The sequence below is a fragment of the Cydia pomonella genome, chromosome 15 (assembly GCF_033807575.1).
Source record: "Cydia pomonella isolate Wapato2018A chromosome 15, ilCydPomo1, whole genome shotgun sequence".
Taxonomy (NCBI): domain Eukaryota; kingdom Metazoa; phylum Arthropoda; class Insecta; order Lepidoptera; family Tortricidae; genus Cydia; species Cydia pomonella.
Genome location: NC_084717.1, coordinates 19,990,504 through 20,010,350, shown reverse-complemented (window position 1 = coordinate 20,010,350; position 19,847 = coordinate 19,990,504). Strand labels below are relative to the sequence as shown.

The 19,847-nt window shown below is 36.9% G+C and overlaps 1 protein-coding gene and 1 long non-coding RNA gene across 3 annotated transcripts in view; both read left to right on the top strand.

Annotated features, from left to right (window-relative positions):
- The window catches only part of LOC133525432 (GDP-mannose 4,6 dehydratase), a 29,291-nt gene extending 22,203 nt beyond the window's left edge, over window positions 1–7,088 (top strand). The window contains exons 6-8 of one of the 2 annotated variants that reach the window (XM_061861681.1): window positions 1,255–1,470; window positions 4,572–4,699; window positions 5,868–7,088. In XM_061861681.1, coding sequence (XP_061717665.1) covers window positions 1,255–1,470; window positions 4,572–4,699; window positions 5,868–5,946 — 423 coding nt within the window. In that variant the 3' untranslated portion in view covers window positions 5,947–7,088. Of the gene's footprint in view, window positions 1–1,254; window positions 1,471–4,571; window positions 4,704–5,867 lie in introns of both variants that reach the window. The other variant, XM_061861682.1, reaches the window with a different exon arrangement.
- The window catches only part of LOC133525449 (uncharacterized), a 109,100-nt gene that overhangs the window by 58,199 nt on the left and 31,054 nt on the right, over window positions 1–19,847 (top strand). The gene's annotated exons all lie outside the window — the stretch shown is intronic.

The following is a 19,847-nucleotide window of genomic DNA, read 5'->3' as shown; positions in this document are numbered from 1 at the left end:
TCCCGACATTTTTGCCACGGCTTATGGGAGCCTGGGGTCCGTTTGCCAACTAATCCCCAGCATTGGCGTAGGCTAATTTATAGGAAAGCGACTGCCATCAGACCTTGAGGGTAACCAAGAGGGTAAACTTAGGACTGAGGGCTTATTGGGATTAGTCCGGTTTTTTTTTTTATACCACGCCGGTGGCAAACAAGCATACGGCCCGCCTGATGGTAAGCAGTCTCTGTAGCCTATGTACGCCTGCAACTCCAGATGAGTTACATGCGCGTTGCCGACCCTTAAACCCCCCCCCCCCCCCCCACCCCCTCACCGGCAGGAACACAACACTAAGAGTAGGGTCTAGTGTTATTTGGCTGCTGTTTTCTGTAAGGTGGAGGTACTTCCCCAGTTGGGCTCTGCTCTAGATCTGGAATGACTTATGGGACTTATGGGAGCCTGCCATCTGACCTTACAAACCAAGAGGGTAAACTTAGGACTGAGGGCTTATTGAGAACAGTCCGGTTTCCTCACGATGTTTTCCTTCACCTGGTAAATATCAAATGATATTTCGTACATAAGTTCCTAAAAACTCATTGGTACGAGCCGGGGTTTGAACCCGCGACATCCGGGTTAAAAGTCGCACGCTCTTACCCAAAGCCCTTTCCCGAAGGGCAAACAGTCCAAAAATAAAACTCAGGGAACGAGAATGATTTTCTCGATTCAGGATATGCCTAGGAATTTCATGATCTGCCTAAATTTATGATCGGCCGCCGCCACATACACAGATACTAAATAATAAATAAATAAATATTATATGGACATTCTTACACAAATTGATTAAGTCCCACGGTAAGCCAAGAAGGGTTGTGTTGTGGGTACTCAGACAACGATATTTATATTATATACCTACATACAAAAAAACACCCATGACTCAGGAACAAATATCTGTGGTCATCACACAAATAAATCCAAGCCAAATAGCTCCAAGTAAGTTTTCTTTCAAGCGGATTTGCTAAAACAAGAGTTCAAATAATTCGAGTCCATTTGTACATTGTTGTATAGTTTAAATAAATAAATAAACGCCCTTACCAGTATTCGAACCCAGGACCATCAGCTTCAGAGGCAGGGTCACTACCCACTGGGCCAGACCGGTCGACAAAACAACTCTTGCTTGACCATCGAGTCTATATGATAAGATTTTATTCATGTTAGTTACAGATACCTAGACACAGTTTAGGTGTTAGTCAACAGCGCAGTAACAGTTTCATTTTTCAGGCAATGTGGCTGATGCTGCAACAAGACGAGCCAGAAGACTTCGTAGTAGCTACAGGAGAGACGCACAGCGTGCGCGAATTCGTGGAGAAAGCGTTCGCGGTCGTCGGACGGACGGTCGCGTGGCGCGGCGCCGGTGTGGACGAGACCGGCCATGACGCCCAAACCGAGCAGTTGCTGATTAAAGTGAACCCGAAGTATTTTAGGCCTACTGAAGTGGTGAGTTTCTTTGCCCATCCGTTAATAGTAAAATCAAAATGAACCCCAAGTATAAGACCTACTGAAAGTGGTGAGTGCTACGAGCTTCGAGCAACGCCGGGAAGGGAGACGGCATTCATACTATTTCCCCTCTGCCGAAGCATAGGTACAACTGTACCTATGGCGGTGCATGTTGTGGCTCGTCCGTACACAAAAGAAGATCGAGGTTTGCAACACTTGTCTCAGGCGTTTGTCATCTTCTATGTATTTGTATCGTCTTTACAGATAGGATTTTGTATGTAGTGAGTGAGAAGTGCGACTGTGTGCACGTTTCCCCCCGCAGATAATGGCAGAATGATTTGTTCGGTAAGATATCGCTTGGGCTTCTCCCTTCCGACTAGTCAGAAGCCGGTGTTGCTCGAAGGCTACGAGACTACTTAAGGCTCAGGACAAATGAGTAACGCAATTCAGGGCAACAAAAGATCATAACCGTTGATCTAGGCTGTCTTCCAGGGCACATACATAAGCTTTGATGAGATGAAAAAGTCCACAGATCACGCATTGCTAAAGCACACAGAGGGGTTCCACAGGGCTCCATATTAGGCCCTACTTTCTTCATTGTTTTTACCAATGATCTAATCAATTGGCTACTTGACTGTTTTTGTAAATAATGTCAAACGATCTTGATTTGCCTGAGGATCAAATGTCTATATAGGACTCATGGCATTTAAGCAACACAAAGATCAGAAATGAGAGTTAAAGTCTGACGCTCGCACTCGAGGATTGAAACGCCTCTAACAAAATGATAAGGTGATGTGACGTCATCATATAAGTCTGTCCTAAGTGTATGGAAGATCAAGGAAATTGCCATTTTGACCCTGAAATATTGCGTTTATGTGTATAGTTGTCATACAATTTATTTTTCAATAAAATGTAAGGAATTGAATGGTACCATTTTCTTTTCTATTTTCGAAAGAAAATTTTTTTTTTTTTGAGATTTCGGAGCCTTGTATTTTTTTATAATCTCAATATAATTTTTTAAATTTTTTATTTTTTATAATGGATGGCTCATTCAGGGATCGGAAACCGGTATTTTTTGTATGGGAACGAAAACGGTATTTTTTCGTTCTTTGTTAATTATTTCATTTCTAATTGGGCAATCTCATAATACGAAGTCGTTATCTAAAAACACAACCGAGTCCTATATTTGGAGTATAAAATAAACCGAAATATATGTTTATTTCAAAGTTTTTCCAAAAAACCGGTTCCGATCCCTGGGCTCATTTTCTATCCATTTAACTAAATTTTGTTATAATATTCAACATGTGTCAAGTACCCAATTACATTGAAGATAATGTCCCCGACACCACCTTAGTTGTTTTTCCGGATGATACGAATGCCGTTATATCAGGAAGCAGCATATCAGAATTATACATTATGGTTAATTATGCTCTGGGAACATTCCCGAGGTGGTTTCAGGCTAATAATTTGAAACTGGACGCCAAAAAGACCAGTGTAATGTTATTTAGAACGACAGCCAAAAATAAAGATGCATTGTAGATTTCCCTTGAGGGTGATAAGATAGAGCAGGTCAATAGCAGGTGGAGGTTGCCAAATTTTTAGGAGTGTACATTGATTCCTATTTAAACTGGAAGCCTGAATTATCTGCTGTGATAAACGCAGTAACTTGCGCATGCTTCGCCCTCAGAAGTCTTAGAGATGAGTTACGACATACTCAACTGAGAATGGTTTACCATGCACTGGTCGAATTCAAATTGCGTTACAGTATCCAGCTCTGGGGCAATAGTTACAAATATAATGTGCAGGCTGCTTTTATTGCGCAGAAAAGAGCTATTAGAATAATGTCAAGGGTACCACAGGAGACTCCATGTAAACCTTACTTTTTAGACTTCAGAATCTTAATTGTTCCCAGCCTATACATACTGATTATAGTCACGGACTTGGTTAAAAATGTGCACTTGATTTAAACTACAGAACAGAGGGATCGACGTATAGGGAGCGTGCATTAACTATAGGAGGCAGCACAGGAGCTGTCAGATTTTTGGCGCGAAGCGTAAATGTGATATATGTTTATTGTTCCGATGTAGCCCAAAAGATGGCAGAACCTACTATGCACAAGAAAACACGTGACGTGTAAATGTACATGTTTATGGTTCCGATTCAGACCACAAGATGGCAGACCCTCCAACGCGCACGGTTCCTATAGCTTCAAGGCATAGAGATTTACCTCAGACCGTGAGTACCAGACTCAAAGTAGTCAAGCAAACGGCAGGGTACCAGGCTACTGTAATATTTAATAGGTTACCTGTTGAGTTAAAAGTCATTCACAAATTGCCAATCTTTTTTTAAATAAGTTAGTCTTTCTTGCTAGAGGAGTACTACTATTCGGTAGAGGAATTTGTGAGGGAACTAAATTTTAATATATAAATTATAATACAGTGTTATTCATTTCTTAATTTACAATTTGACATCCTACATTTATATTTGTAACTAAATACTAATTCCCATTTTATTCATTTTCGTGTTTTTTCTTAATTTTAATATTAGTAGTATGTTTGTTGTTTTTGTTCATTTAGTTTTAAGTAATTTTATAAGGATTATAATTTAAACACAATGTAAAAAATGTTTTATGAATAAATAAATAGAAATAGCTTATTCTATCCAAATAAAGTGACAGTCTTTCAGGGATGTTTGGCGCGTACTTCGGTATTCATTCAGAGCCGCCATTTTATTGGTTAATGTCACACACACACATATAGATATTTTCATTCCCTTATTCGTTCCTTTCATGCCAGCTCTTGTGAATTGACTTACCTCGCACATTGCTTCATTGCTTTTTAGAGTCATTCGCGATTATCAACCCTCTTATATATTTGAAAAACTTTAGTTTTCGAAAGGTCATGTATGTGGTGCTCTCAGACTTAACGGTAGGTACTCAACACGGTACGCCCGCTTCTCGTCGCAGCTTCCGAGATGCTGCAACAAAGTGTTGGAACAATTTACCGCCACCAACGACAAACTGCAAATCCATTACCTCTTTTAAGTACAACATTAAAATGTTTCAGAATGTAAATTGCGTATTAAAGCAAATGTTGTTCTAGGACCTCCTCCTCGGCGACGCGTCCAAAGCCAAGGCCAAGCTGGGCTGGTGGCCGCGCGTGTCGTTCCCGGAGCTGGTGCGCGACATGGTGCAGGCCGACCTGGCGCTCATGCGCAGGGACCCGGAGGCGTAGGTACCTAGCACTGTGCCCCGAGAATGTACTAGCACGGTTCCCCGAGAATGTACTAGCACTGTTCCCCGAGAATGTACTAGCACCGTTCCCCGAGAATGTACTGGCACTGTTCCCCGAGAATGTACTAGCACCGTTCCCCGAGAATGTACTAGCACCGTTCCCCGAGAATGTACTAGCACCGTTCCCCGAGAATGTACTAGCACCGTTCCCCGAGAATGTAATAGCACCGTTCCCCGAGAATGTACTGGCACTGTTCCCCGTAAATGTACTAGCACTGTTCTCCGAGAATGTACTAACATTGTTCACCGATAATGTACTAGCACTGTTTCCCGAGAATGTACGCGTAAGCTGTACGTGCGGATAGGGAGGTTCCTAAATATAACTTGTCATTAAGGTTCCTGCGCCAAAGAAGCCTCATCGTTATTTTTATTATTTCTTATGCTTAATATGAGCTTGCAGGTTTGTATATGGTACTAGCGGACATGGACACAAAATGGAACCACTTCACACTTATAAAAGTTTCAAATGTCGAAAGTAGGCCAGCTTAAGAACGGGGCCTTCTTTGAAGCAGGTATCTTATACTTCGCGCCAGTAAACAGGGGGCACCTGTGCTGCCTCAAGTGACTTCTCGATTGACCAATTGACTACACAACAATGGCTATTGTACCAATTATGTAGTAAAATGAGATCTATCAGATAAATTGGGACAACTCGGTCAGTCATTTTAGTATCTGTGATTACATTAAGGTTTAGGTTGTTTTTACCCCGCTACGGAAAGAATGAATGTAACAGCTTACAATAACATAACAATGAATACGGGTTCATTAACGCAGTAATATAATTCATGTCCTAATTACTGATCTGTCCCGGCAAGATATCAGAAAATACTGATCTGTCCCGGCAAGATATCAGAAAATACTGATCTGTCCCGGCAAGATATCAGAAAATACTGATCTGTCCCGGCAAGATATCAGAAAATACTGATCTGTCCTGGCAAGATATCAGAAAATGTCCAAGCACAAATGTTTTATGTAGGTATATAGCACTACTGAATATGACAAAACTGATATATAATAAAAAAAGTTCTTTATTCTATACAATGACATCACAACACACAGATCCTTAGAAGGTATTACTTAATTTACATTTACACTTGAATTGCAGAAAACTGGGCCGTTCAAATTATGTGTCCCGGGTAGATGTTGACTCCATCATCTCTCATCATCAGAGCTGTGCTGCCTAATCTCTGGTAATACTTTTATTTTCAGTAATACGTACAATAAAGGGCTATGAGTGTTCAAAAATGCCTTCGGCATTAAGTCCCCTGGACTTTTTTAAACCTTTTTTTTTAAAAGGCTTTTTTTTTCACAATTGAAAATGTCACCCTTATTGTGAAATAGGAAGCCCGCTGGGCTTATATTGTTACTGTGCAATAAAAATGAATTCAATACTATAGTATGTTTGTAATAAGCATCGGACATTTTGCAAGTCTTACAACGTCAGTTTTCAAGTTAAGAATTGGATCAAAATACTTTTAAATGCCTAAAAACTAGTCCCTTTTCAATTTGAAATCAATTTTTAACGCAAAAATGAGTCAACGGTTTTACCGTAGGTAACTCTATTATTATTACCACTGCGTTACCATTTTGCCCCAAAGACTTATTAGCATAATTTATAAAATAAAATACAGTAATATTTATTTAAAATACTTTGACTCCAGAAGTTTCTTGTTGTTTACCACTAACCGATGTTCTTCCTGGATTTTGTTTTTCTAATAAAATATCTGGTAACGCAGTTGTTGTTAGGACATCCCATGTTTTTAAAATATCGGTATAAATAATATAGTTATCGTGAATACTTCGCTGCATTATAAATATTCTGAATAAATATAAAAAAAGTAATGAAGTGTTCTCATTAATTAATTAATTTGCCTCTAGAAACAAAATTTGTATACAATTCCTAGTAGGCATTAAAAAGTATTTTGACCCAATTACGTATTACATATTTAACATATGAGGGCATTTTATCATTATTTTAATAAAGATGTTTGATTTTATGTTAAATAAACATAAATGTTACTTAGTTTTTAATGCGTATAAAAAAAATTGTCACTCAAATATATGCTGTGGTACTAGGTAGAGCTTCGATTTGTCAAAAGCGCAAAAAATAACCAACTTAACCTTTTGACCGCCAGTCGGCGTTAGCCGTCATCGGAAAATCTTGCCCAGGACGTCAACGGCCACAGTCGACAGCATCGCGAATGCAGTAATGACTTACGCGGACCTTCGTATAGCTGAATTTCGCTTAAATAATCGCCTGGCGTCCGTCACAGCATATTCCTTCGCCGTCTGGCCTTCAAAAGGTTAACGAGTGTTGTTCCTGACTTACACTAAATAATAAGGGCCTTATCACACTTGCGATTTGCGAGCGAGTTGAAAGCGAAGCGAGCACGCAGCGAGTTCGCCGCGAGTGCGTAACGATCTCGCCGCGAGTGCGTGGCGATTTCGCCGCGAGCGTGCAGCGAGTTCGCCGCGACTAGAAATGGGCCGCCGTGCTGTATATTCGTCAGCAAAATTCATTTCTAGCCACTTTAGTTTATTATCTATCACGTTTATTATCTACGAGTGTCAGCGGAAGCATGTCATGTTGGATCACTTGTAACAATTCGTAAAATGTAAGTCTTGACATTCGCAGTTAGGAACGAAATTTTTTGGGATTATTTTTTATTCGTTTGCAAAACAGAACATAGTAGTCACTCTCTTGCAGTCGATTAATTATAAATGGATCCTCCCAAAACCGTCTCTTCTGTCTTTGTTTTTGTTTCTTACGTCTCCGAAGCAATAAAGCTAACAGAAGTGTTTCCTCGTCGGAATCCATTTTGTAACTGACTGTCCAAGACTCAGGTCACTATCAGCGATTTTCCCGCGAGTACGCTGCGAATTCATTGCACGCTCGCGGCGAAATCGTCACGCGCTCGCGGCGAAATCGTCACGCACTCGCGGCGAACTCGTAACGTGCTCGCGGCGAAGTCGTTGCGTGCTCGCCTCGCTTTCAACTCGCTCGCAAATCGCACGTGTGATAAGCCCCTAAAGGGCTCATTCGTGTTGTATTTTGTGAAACGTCTGTGTGTGACGACAAACGAATAAATCGTCAGGTGACAACCAAAACTCAATAATTACTACTACAATACTACCAATCAAACAAGGTTGATTTTTGCTTTGTTATTTTATTGCCATTATTGAGTATTGGTTGTCACCTGAGAAATATAAAACAAAATAGCCAGGTTAAGTTATAATTTAGTAGAATTATCGAATTTAATGTTAAAAAAATATATTTTATTGGTTTTATAGTGCAAGATCGGCCAATCAGAAATCATAACAGTTAAAAATACCCTAACGACTATTTTAACCTCTTGAACGCCAGACAGCGAAGGAACTTGCCGTGCCCCGGACGCAGGCGATCGCGATTATTTAAACGAAATTGAACTTTACGGAGTCCCGCGTTAGTCCCTATTGCATTGGCGAAACTGTCGGCTGTAGCCGTCGTTGGCCTCCTTGGCAAGTATTTCAGATGTCGGCCATAGCCGACGGTGGCGGTCAAAAGGTTAAATGAATGTATATGATGCCTATTACAGTGGTTGCCTATATTGGTGACAACATTTATTGATTTATAATTATAATATACTGGTTTATATTACTTGTTACTTCAATGTTAGCTATTATTTGTATAATTTAAAGTATTATTTTAAGAATTTAAACATCACAAACTTGTGTTTTTATTTTGTGCACTTTTTCTTTGCCTAGTTATGTAAAGCAAAGTACACACATATATACGATTCTGATAAATCACTAATGTAAAATATACTTGCAATAATATATCTCTAACATTCCGTCAAACGCTTTATATTTTAAAGTAGTTAGCCAACAAGAGATGATAAAAAGCGTTTAATTTATAGATTAATCTGCATAACGGTCTGACTATAGCTGTGTATATATTATTGTGTAGTGTCACGTGAAAGTAACTTTTGTAACGGAGTGAATTAAAATTGTATATCATTGGTTTTTGTATCATTTATCACCTTTTCTTTACTAGGCATAAATGAAAAAAAAGCCAGCCAAGTGCGAGTCGGACTCGCACAGGAAGGGTTCCGTACCATTATCTATAAAAACGGGCACCCATCCAAGTACTGACCCCGCCCGACGTTGCTTAACTTCGGTGGTTGGATGAGAACCTTGAGATTGGAAAGAAATATTTATTTTATTCTGTTTTTAGTATTTTTTGTTATAGCGGCAACAGAAATACATAATCTGTAGTAATTTCCACTGGCTAACTATCACGGTTCATGAGATACATGGTGACATACCTGGTAACAGACGGACGGACGAACAGCGGAGTCTCAGTAATAGGGTCCCGTTTGACCCTTTGGGTACGGAACTCTAACAACTTGCGAAAAGTTAAAAATAGCAATACTATCGCTTGTATATAATTTTACCTGGTGTGTAAAAAAAAAAAAACAAAATTAAAAATCATATACTTTTTATTTTTACAGATTTTTACATATCACACAAGTGAATTTTTCTATAAATAGGTAGAACGAGGATTTAAATGTAGAAAAAAGTGGCGGTGACATAATCGGACAGACAGACGGACATGACGAATCTATAAGGGTTCCGTTTTTTGCCATTTGGCTACGGAACCCTAAAAATGACATAGGTACTTGTAAGTTTGTGACATATTACAAGAGGCAGAGGTCCATGCGACTCAGTTTATGCATTATTGATGGTAGGTTCCAGAAAATATTGTACCCAGTTAGGGTAAGTTGTTAACCCTTAACGCCAAGAGCCATTAAAGTGGTCGAGTGCCGACGTGCCTACCACGCCAACGAAGGGGTTATGGAAGGTAGAGGCAAGGAACAAAATCTCCATATACCAAAAAGTGTCCGACAAAAAACCATAAATAGGTGGCACTACAATACCTAGAAAACTTGAGAAAAAAATCTAATCATAGACAGCGCACTTCACTCCGTCAATAGCGCCTAGGTTCTTAGCTACTCTAGCGCTACTCTGGAGAGATTTGGAACTGTTATTTATAGCTGACAGCTGGACAGTTTTGCAACAATTCTGCCTAAGGAGTTTCTGTTCCTTGCCTCTACCTTTCATAGAAGGGGTCATGGCAGACGCTGACAAAGCAATTTTACTGTTGACAGATAGGGTGTAAATTCGTTTCTAACTAGTTAAGATGTGGGCGGTTGTCGTTGAGATTCAAGATGGCGAAGACATCTCGAGAATATTTTTTTGTGTTTTGCTCATTTATGTTGTTCAAAGTGTAGTATTGATAGCTTATTATGCAGTGAACTATCGTGGAAGTGTGCAGTTAATGAAAAACTAATCTTGAAACGCGTTTAACCATGTTTTAATCAACATCCGGCAATCCATCGTGGCTTTTAGTAAAGTCCAGCTATCTCTTTACTAAAAGCAACTACCGAACAACGTCATGCTCTACGAGCACACTTAAAACTTACAACGAAACTTGACATTGGCAAAATCATCATAGATTTGATGGAAGCCATATTTTAAAAGAAGAAGATGTGGGCGTGTATGCCATATTTTGATGCGAGAGAGAAAGCGTCCAAAAGGTTAAGAATAGTTAATCACAGCTTTTTTACATTCTATTATCGCTTATAATTTATGAATTGAACACCGAAACTAAGTTTTTATTGAAATTGAATGCTTAATTGTTTTGTAAAAACTGACAGCAATTATTTTTTCTTAACTTACACTGGGTACACTATTTTCAGAAAACTCCCTCTTACCCGTACCATTATGGAGTGTGGATTTAAGAGTGAAATCTCTTGTGGTAGAACTGTTGCAAAAATGTCCAGCTGTCAGCTATAAATAAATAGTTCCAAATCTCCCCAGAGTAGCGCTAGAGTAGCTAAGAACCTAGGCGTTATTGACGGAGTGAAGTGCGCTATTTGTTTTTTTTTTTTGTTTTTTCAAGTATTCTGGGTATTGTAGCGCCACCTATTTAAGGTTTTTTGATGACACTTTTTGGTACATGGAGATTTATTTCCTTAACTCCACCTTCCATACGTACCATGACGACTCAATGACAGTGTCAAAACTGGTATATACGCTATCGAGAACGTAATTTACTTTCTATACATCTCGCTTACACTTATATGCGAGTACGAGCGAGATGCATAGAAAGTTAAGTTACGTTCTCGATAGCGTTTGTCAGTGCCGAACTGGCGGTAGCCACACTGACTCATTTTAAATTACTGTTCTACAGTATGCTAAGTACTAATGTAAAAAGTTTCAAATATATTTGTCAGTAGGAAAAGGCATACAATTGCCATTTTTTCATATTAAAAATAATGTAATATTTTGCATAACCCTCATCAATCATCATCTTTACTGGGCTGGACTGCAAGTACTCTAATACCAAAATGCTGTCAGATTAGCTTTATGTACAGATAAACCGCTAAAGACACAGTAATTCTTACTGGTATCAAGAGAATTTTAAATAGAGATGGATTGTCAAAGAAAACTTAGTAGCCACAGTAAATTTACTGCCATCTTTCGACACATGATTAAAACTTTTAGAACGCCATTTGACTTTGATCCTTATTATTTTACTGACGACGTGTTAAATTTGTTAAATATCAAAGTGGCGCCATCTAATAGATCTAAGGCCAAAGGTATGGCGGCATCGTTTCAAGCGATGCCCGGTAAGATGGCGCCACTTTTTGATACTTTAGAATTCACTGTGGCTACAAAATTTTCTTTGACAATCCACCTTTATATCAAATTCTCTAGGTATTGATTCTTAACCGTTTGACCGCCACATTCGGCCATAGCCAACAAAGGTTACAGCATAAAATGAAACTTATTACATTCTAATAAAGTTTACTATTGTAAATTATATAAAATTCTCGTAGCGATCAAAAGGTAAATAAAGGTACTTAGGTTTTCGTGTGTGATCTGGCGTGTGAAGCGAGCCCTATCCTAGACAGGCATCGTCGGCCGCACTCGGGGCACACGAAGTCCCCCGCTGGACTCTTCTTGGCTGCTGTAGTGGTAACAGGTAGACTACTGAAGTCGAAAGTTAGGACTTGAAAAAAATCACCAGAGCTCTGTTATTGATGGAATAGTAGCTCAAGACTTTGATCAGTAGTTTAATTCATTATCAAAAAAGCTTATGCAATCGACATCAAGTAATGTATGGATCTTCTGTAATTCATGCCTAATCAGCAATTGATACAGTACTAAAATTCACACCTTAATCCCTTAGTTGGTAACAGTACGAAAGTTCATAGTTTAAAGCCGTAGTTTTGTAATAATAAACCAGCTCTGTTGTCAACGTAGCTTCATACAATCAGTCTAGATTCTCCACCATTTGAATAAACATTGACATGAATACCTATAATTGAAATTTCGAAAATACTTGGTACTTGACTCGTGACGTCACATAGACCGCCTCTGTCCTTCGTGAAGTCATTTCATCTAGCACATCTATGAAGTAATACTGTCGAAGTTTATTAAGTTACGGAAGTCATCCAAACTGAAAGTAATTGTGAAATGATGAAGTTTCATTAATAGATTCTGTGGGCGTCATCACCCTTATATACGTAAACCTAATATTTTCTTCCATTTATAAGATGTCTAGTCGAAGGGAGCTTGGCTTAATGATACAAAGATAGCGATTCAGTGTTTAAAATACTTTAAGCGTTGAGTTATGGCGTTAACTAAGCTAGACGAAGATTTTATTGGTAAGAACAACAACCAATGGAATCATGGAAGAATAAATAACTATTTCAAACGTTAATTTGTTTGACTCAAGTACCCCCTGATATTCATTGAGTTGGAGAACAACGAGAGTAATCGCCGTTTACTTGTCGCTTAACACCTTAATTTAAATTCCACCCACCTTTGTTTATCGGTAAGAATAGACACTAATTTATGCGTAAATCATCTATAAATTAATCGGAATTGATAATAAGAAATCATACGTCTTCGAGCTTTCCTGCCGTGAGGACTTGTGGAAAATAACTTTTCAGTTTGTAGCGAGTTAACTCGGTTTTAGATGAATTCCACGATTTCTGTTGTGATACTCATGACTGTGATTGTCGGGCCTGTGACATCATGTTACCTCATCAAACCTCCACCTCGAAGAACCTGCCTATCGTTGGGACTAAGTGTAAGTAAATTTGTAGAGCCTTTTGAGGTGTGCAATTTACTTCCAACAAATTTTAGTAACAAGTATCGTTATTTTTCAGTGTTCCAGGTCAAAACTTCCTTGTTGCTCAAATAATATCTACGGAGGACTCACTACAGGATCAGCGACGTGCTTTAAATTTGGAACGGGGAAGTGTGAGATCAATGAAAGCATTCCAAACTTTGACGAGTATATAAGGTTATCTAAGAATCTGAACAAAACAAATTTTGAAGAACTGAAGAGTACATACTGGGTTTCTATTTTGGGTCTCTGTACAGTAAATCCGAAGTTAAAAGACGTACAGTCATCCAAAACACACGTTGTCTCTTTTCCGACATTATATATTTATGTCTGTAGCCTATATTTTTTGCTTGTACGCGTTGATAGTTAGTCTGGTGTGTCAATTATAGCAATAAATGTAAGCTTCTTGTATTGTATTCAACACTAGTGTGATTATTATAAATTTTGAATCTATGTGTGCTTTAACTATAGAATATTATAATGTAATCAAATAAATAATTTTTAAAAAATTAGCATTATTATTATGCATTTTTGCATTACATACCCTTAATTCATAAAGGTTTTTTGAGCGTGCGCATCAAAATATTCTCTGATTAAGCTAAGGTATATTCCTAAAGCTAACCTCCCGATGAAAAAAAATTTTATCTAATCATGTATGCTTATATATGATTCATGTATAATCAGATCTGAAAATTGGCCAGATCTGATTATATATGAATCATATATAATTATATATAATCAGATAAATTTTTTTTTCATCGGGCTATCCTTGCATCATAAGAATTATAGAGAACTAAAAAAAAAGGAATTTAAGAATAATTTTTCCTTTGGCTCTGCCATTCCCAATACTGTCCATTAGGACCCTTGGCAATAACAGTGATTCATTATCACTAGTACTCGTTTCAATGATTCATTGAAAGATTACTGTAGTAATTAGTGCTTCACATGGAGAGAATAAAAAAAACAAAAATTAGCCTTGACTAAGACGTTTATTATATTTAAATATATGCCGGACAATTTGTAGCCACATGGTAATAAGAAGCCATTATAATTTCAAATGAACATAAATCAATGTTTATTGCTTATCTACATGCGCAATGCATGCAATATACCCTGATTAGAAAATCGGATTCAAATGTATTGAAAAGATGTCGCTCAATGCAATTGTATAACTATATATTGATACTATATAGATATACAGTTAACATGGGATCAATTCCTTTTAATTCCATTTCAATACATTTGAATCCGATTTTCTATTCAGGGTACTTACAATAATTAAATGAGATAATTAATAATTAATTAACTATTAGTATAGTGATCTAATGATGCGAATTAGTAATGAAAAAGTAATCCTAATCAGTATAGAACACTCTAATCAGTATAGAACACTCTAACAAATTAGTTACGACGCTATCAACGACATTAAGTTCTACAACAATGTTGACATTGGTTCTAGCCTTACCGTCTGGACACTAATAGTAATAGTCTGGTAAATATATATAGTTTTGACCATAATTCATATGTTTAGACGTTTTAGAATGAACATGGTACAATACAATTAAAAATGCGCTTGTATTCTACGAGAGTCTTTAACACTATCAATTGAATTGAATTTACACGTGTTCTAAAAAAATTGACATGATTAATACATCAAAGAGTTATGAAGTACAATTATAGTAAACAATTATTATTATTTATTAGATTGAGATATTTTTTTCCACTCATTTACTGAACATCCTGTCCATGAAAAGCTTCAAATCTAGATGTCGTTCAATTTTCTCAAGAGCATCCACATAATTATTGTAGTCTCTTTGAAATCCACTGTCATCCTTCAATTCCTCGATATGCCGTGAATTTTCGTAGCGAAACATCTTGTCCGGTGTAACACAAGTCCTGCTTCCCAGGTAATCGCAGTATCGTTCTATCACTAGAGAACTTCTGTTTCCTAATTTTCTGTTACAACATGGTTCTGATGACAGTCCACACTGAAAATATAAACACGCTCATTAAGTACATACAAAGCGATTAAAATAATACGATAGTTATTACTTAAATATACGAACCCTTATAAGCTCAGTGAGCTGCGAAACAATGTAGAAAAAAAAATACTCACTTGACTCGACGCGGAAAGACATTCCACTGGCTTTTCTGTTGGTTCGGTCACTATCATGGTCATGGTCATGACCAAATTTGCGATAAGTACTAATTGTCGCATTTTTAACTTGAAATATTCCGAGTGATCTTGGCAAGCTTCGAGTTACGAATGATGCTCTTACGAATCTGCGCGCTTTATATATCGAATTTTTGATGCCTAAAATCTAGAAGCTATAAAGGTTGAGGTCAAAGTTTATAACCTTTTGTTCAGGTTGCGACCGTGGAATAACCCGAATGCGACTTTAGCAATGTCGAAGTGTCATAATAGGGTCATACTTAAATTACGTAACGCAATTTGGAAGAATTTTTCAACCCCTCCTTCCCTTAACTAAAAATATTCTTCTCTTATGAACTGTTCTATTATAAAAATAAATGTCACATGAATTCTGTTTTATCATCAGGTAGTGGTATCGTCAGACCTTAATCAGTCATTTTCAAGGGATATCAGGGAGTAATAATTTCAAATTACTTCTAAACTCTGTGCAGCATTCAGATCTTCCAAATTTTATAATCTGTAAACAATACTGGCTTTCGAAAACATGTCTAGAAATTTTGTTTTGCAAGACTCTTTCAACTTTGTCCATATTTTATTGAGATTTATTTGAGCTTGCTGTGCTGAAATCTCACGATTACTTTTTTTATAACCATCAAATAGCTTTTGATATACTTTATTAATATCAGGATCCATTATACAAATGAAAATTATAACTTTCGTACAAGTTGAATGAAAATTTATTGTTTGCTTAAAGATCACAAAGTGTTTAAGGTTATAAACTCATAAGTCTACTTTTTTATCGAATTTATAAATTTGTTACGTGATTGGAGTACGATCCCTTCAAAGACTTTCCAATGTCAGTCAATAACTCCCAGACTGACTAATGGTTTTCATTGTCTGGCCCGAACAATTTATAAAAATAATGTGTTTATTTTAGATTCTGTTTCGTTATTAGATAAAGATTCTTACAGAGAACTAACCTAAAATGAATAATTAATATGGCTGACTCTGAGGCCATCTGTCGTCATTATTTTGCATGACCTAACTGACCAGTACTGAGAGTTGTTACTCCCGCAAGGGAAACATCATCGCATAACCGATAAGTCAGCATCCTATTTTGACAGGAAATCCTACTAGATTTTTTAGAACAAGGGAACAAACAAGTCGTCATACAAGGGTATATAAGACTGGTCTTCATAGGGGACATCAGTGTTGTATTAACATCTGTAACAAACTGGTCTACACTGTAAAAGTCCGCTGCAAAATTTGAAAATGGCCTGTTTAATCCTTTTGTTCATTTCGATGGTTGCAATGGTGACAGCTGAAACAGAGTCTAAGGAGTGTCTTCCTGTTAATCACTGCGTAAGTTGAATTCACGTGCTGTTCTCAAAAGTCTATTTATATTAATTCTTTTGTTACAAGTAATTAATTGTAAATTATTATTTTTTTCAGTGTAGAAACATCAACGACTGCTGCTCTGTTGAAAAAACTAGTGGATGGAAGAATGACTACTGTTGAGGGAATCTGTGACATTTTAGACAGTGATAGGTGCCGAGCAATCGATGACGTTCCAGTATTGAAAGAAATGATGGAAAGGAATGCGAAGCTCTTGGAAAATCACCCTACTTCTGATCATCTTTCATTGGCCCGAAAATAAACATCGAAATTATAATTAAGTGTAAATATTGTATATAAGTGTCAATAAATTATTTATGGTTTTTGTAATATCAGCGTTATTATTTTATATTTAAAATGGCGTCTACGATCAGTTTGATCACAAAATGGCGGCGATATATCGTTCGCTTATTTAATAAGATATTAAGTGACTGCCATTTGTAATCAAGCTTATCATAGACGCTATTATATGATGACAAAAATTTAGTTGCTCATCGAAATCATTGTTTCGAAAATATTATTTATTATTAGTAATAACATCGAGGAGGTATATATATATTTTAATATATATACATATATATAAACTCCTCCTATCGAGTACTAATATATAAAACTATTAGGAATAAAAATTTTTTTATATCAATATTCAGTGACTAATATTACAAGGATTCTAAATTTTAACTATGACAACATATGAAATGAAGGAAATAAATGATACTAGAGTATATCGAATAATTTTTATTACAACAGAAAGGCATCTTAATTTTACTAGCAACTATAAGTCATAGTAAATTATTACACTAAATAATATTCTTTTTAAGATTAACCCTTAGTTCTTCCTTTGAAATAAATTCACTGATTTCATCGTCATTAAACTTAACTACGTCTTCCACTTTAATCCTTTCCGACCTGCTAACATAACTAGTAGTCACTTTTATAAATTCTTTAATGTCAATGAAGTTTAACCTTGAGACTAAGAAACAGGACTTGAATGTAATAGATCTATTTTTACTTGTCTAGACATAAGAGTCATCGTCTACGAATGGCATACTTGTCACTTGTGGTATGTTGACGTGTTAATGGAAAGCAAACAATGTTACGATAATGGTTTGTTTTATTTATTGACCTGACACTCTAAATAGACGATTAAATGTTACAAAGTAGGACCACTGTTATCTCTAAATGGTCAGGTTCATGTTGATAATAATAATACAAACAAAGCAGAGATCACAATCAAGACTAGAAGTATGATGATGCCACTCCAATACAACCTGGAACAAATAACCGGCTGTTAGAAACAAATCTCGTGTGATAATAAGAGGGAAGTAGTATATTAGTTGACAGAAAATTTCGAGTTACATATTTTGCATACACTAGAGTACTAACCGCTTAATACTCCGCAATCTGCAGCGACGTAAATTAGATTCATTAGCGCCGGTACTGTGAAGCTTTTTTCTGAAAGCAAAATATTCGGAATTACACCTGAAAAAATATTTAATAGCATTTGAATGTCATTTATATTTATATTAGACAACAACTTACGCAAAAGACCGAGGCATTTTATAATAAGACTTCTTATCTCTCTTTGAATCGTTTACACAACAATTTGGCCAAGATCTCCTCCGTTGATTTTCTCCGTTGACAATTTCCATCCTGAGACTATGTTTGTCGATGGGCAATACAACTTCGTGAAGATGAGCACTTACGACTTCTCTGAAATGAAATCCAAAACTTATTTTTTTTAACTTCCCGCTAAGAAAATTGAAAATTTTCAAAAATCGGGAAGTTATTGGTTTCACCCCGTTTTTCGAAAATCGAGTTCTCATCGAATCTTGACGTTTCAAGGCCCTGAGAAGCTTCCCTGACAACTCCCGAGGGGGTGTCCGTATGTCTGTATGTATGTGTGTGTGTGCGTGTGTGTGTATGTATGTATGTAAACCTCTTATAACTTTTGAACGGCTCAACCGATTGGATCCTACCAAACGGCATTCCAAAGAGTTTCACTCAACTTAGACTTCCTGAAAATTTGAACCGATTCGGGCCGGTAGATTCCAAGAAATTTCAAAAAAACTACAAAAAAAATTAGAAAAACGGTTGACCCAAGGGCCATCCCTGCGACTTCCCGCTAATTTCAGCAATTCAGCGTCCGCAATTTTAACGCTTGTTGCGACGTTTTTGAGCTCTTCGAGCTCAAAAACGCAAGTTCTATGTTATTTTGAGCTCTTCGAGCTCCACTATGAAGCTGTTTGATACTTTTGAGCTCTTCGAGCTCAAAAGTCTGTCAGCAGTTTAATCGAACAGAATTTTCTTACTTTTTAATCGGCTATAACTTTTGAATTGGTCAATCCATTTTCACGAGGTTTGCGGCAATCGATGTAGTTTTTGGAGTACTATAAATAATATGTGAACACAAATTGATAAGATAGAAAATTTTGGTATTTTTCTTTAATAATTCAATTTTTTCAATTTTTTCGATTTCTTTCGTTTTCGATATCTCACGAACAAATCAACCGATTTTGGCCTGCTTTGCGGCGATCGACGTGGTTTTTAAAGGTTGAGAGCTGATTAGTTTCTGGAATCGATCGGTAAAGCCGTTTGAAAGTTATTCCAAATAAACCACTTTTGAAAAAAAATTTTTTTTGCAGTTTTTTTGAGATTTCTTGGAATCTACCGGTCCAAATCAGCTCAAATTTTCAGGAAATCTAAGTTTGGTAGAACTCTTCCGAATGCCGTTTGGTAGGGTCCAATCGGTTGAGCCGTTCAAAAGTTATGAGAGGTTTACATACATACATACACACACACATACACACACACACACACACACACACACACACACACACACATACATACAGACATACGGACACCCTCCCGGGAGTTGTCAAGGATGATTCCTAAGACCTTTAAACGTCGAGATCTGATGACAACTCGATTTTCGAAAAACGGGGTGAAACCAATAACTTCTCGATTTTTGAAAATTTTTAATTTTCTTAGCGGGAAGTTAAAAATTTTTTTCAAAAGTGGTTTTTTGGAAATAACTTCTAAATGGCTATACCAATCGATACCAAAAACTAATCAGCTCTTAACCTCAAAAAACCACGTCGATTGCCGCAAACCGGGTCAAAATCGGTTGATTCGTTCTTCACTTACCGTTGTCGAAAAAATTCGAAAAAAACAGTTTTTTTAAAATAACTTTTAAACGGCTTCACCGATCGATTCTAAAAAATGATCAGCTCTTAACCTCAGAAAACCACGTCGATTGCCGCAAACGGCGTCAAAATCGGTTCATTCGTTCATGAAATATTGATGACGAAAAAAATTAAAAAAATTGATTTTTGAGAAATTATACCCAAATTGGCTAT